Source organism: Eurypyga helias, unplaced genomic scaffold (genome assembly GCF_000690775.1).
Source record: "Eurypyga helias isolate BGI_N326 unplaced genomic scaffold, ASM69077v1 scaffold34480, whole genome shotgun sequence".
NCBI lineage: Eukaryota > Metazoa > Chordata > Aves > Eurypygiformes > Eurypygidae > Eurypyga > Eurypyga helias.
Genome location: NW_010225602.1, coordinates 1 through 1,610, shown reverse-complemented (window position 1 = coordinate 1,610; position 1,610 = coordinate 1). Strand labels below are relative to the sequence as shown.

The following is a 1,610-nucleotide window of genomic DNA, read 5'->3' as shown; positions in this document are numbered from 1 at the left end:
GGGGGTTTGGGCAGCGGAGACACGCAGGAGCCCTGAGCCCACTCGGTGCCCTCGGCTCCCCCAGCCTGATCTGAGCTTACTCACCAGGGCCCCAAGCATCATCCACGATTGTGTCAGCTGCAGGGTCCCTGTTCAGTTGTCTCCTCCGCCTGGAACAGAGTTGGGGCAGGATTTAGGCAGGTCAGAGGCAGGCACTGGATGGGCACAGGCAGGGACAGCAGAGCAAGCTGGGGTCTAAACAGCAGTTCCACCTCCAGGGTGAACTGGCTGCAGGATGGAGGAACCAGCCCCTCCATACAGGCAGAGAACACAGGGGAATCTGGCGGGTGAAAGAGGGGCTCATGGGGACAGAGCAGGGCTTACGGTGGTGAACTCATGCTGGCAGCAGCTGGAGGTTGCGGTGAGGTCTCAGGGGATGGCAGTTCAGAGTCGATGTCGGAGATATCTGGCAGCAACAGGAGGGGAGACACGTTAGTGACTGTCCAGTCCCTGTGCTCTGTATTTGGCCCCCAGCCCTGTCACCACCTCCCCTCACCATCCATCTGGGAGCTGTTGCTCTGGCTGTCTATGTCAGGGATGTTGACCAGAAACTGCCGGTGGTCCCGGAGGATGAGCAGGGTCAGGGTCCCCTCTGTCTGCTCGATGAGCTGCTGCGTGTCAGCCAGGGACATGTCCTCACTGGTCACCCCGTTGATCTGGGGGGGCAGAGTGGGAGGCCTCAGGGCACTCCTGGTAAAGCTGCCCCGAGGAAAGCCCCACTCGAATGGAAAGTTCCAACTATTGCCTTCCCAGTCCCTTCCCAGCCCCTCCAGACCAGCTCCCATGGCTTTGCCTATCCTGGCCCCGTCCTTGTTCCTGTCACCCAGCGGGGCCTCATCCTGCACAGAGGAAACAAATTAGCAAGGCTAATTAATTCCCACATTTAGCTGCAGGGAGGGCATGCCAGGAGGCAGGGGTTGCTGAGACCTGCTTAGATGTTGGCCCAGTGCTGTCCTTCCACACAGCAGACTGATGCCAGGGAATCACGCCCCACACAGTCCACGGTGCTGTGATCTTCCCCAAAGTGCAGCAGCTTTTCCCACCAGATTGCTGGGATGAAATCCCTCCTGTTAGCTCCAGAGTCACTCTGGCCCCAGTTACCAGCAGCCATGGCTCTGCCTGGCCCATGTGTGCAAATAAAGCATCTCCCTCCTTTCTTTCCTGCTCTCCAGATACCTTAAGCATCATTTCACCTCACATACCCTGAACACCTGAGCTCCTCACACCAAGTGACATTATAGGGTCTGCCACAGGCCACCCAACCAGGACAAGCAAGCGGATGAGGTCCTACAGATAGATAGCAGCAGCCTCACACTCTCAAGCCCTGCTCCTCAGAGGGAACTTCAACCACCCCGGTATCTGTTGGAGGGCCAACACGGCAGGGCACAAGCAAGCCAGGAAGCTCCTGGACTGCGTCGATGACAACTTCCTTCTCCAAGTGAGAGAGATGCCGAGGAGGAGGGGTGCCGAGGAGGAGAGTTGCCGTGCTGGACCTTGTTCTCACCAACAGGGAGGGGCTGGGGGGAATGTGATGCTCAAGGGCAGCCTTGGCTGCAGCGACCAGGGGATGG

The 1,610-nt window shown here is 58.8% G+C and overlaps 1 protein-coding gene across 1 annotated transcript in view; it reads right to left on the bottom strand.

Annotated features, from left to right (window-relative positions):
• The window catches only part of TJP3 (tight junction protein 3), a gene marked incomplete at its 5' end in the record, with an annotated part of 5,402 nt that extends 4,170 nt beyond the window's left edge, over positions 1-1,232 (bottom strand). The window contains 4 exons of the mRNA XM_010150091.1: positions 85-149; positions 364-445; positions 536-695; positions 1,216-1,232. Coding sequence (XP_010148393.1) covers positions 85-149; positions 364-445; positions 536-695; positions 1,216-1,232 — 324 coding nt within the window. The remainder of the gene's footprint in view (positions 1-84; positions 150-363; positions 446-535; positions 696-1,215) is intronic.
• Positions 1,233-1,610: the final 378 nt, after the last annotated feature.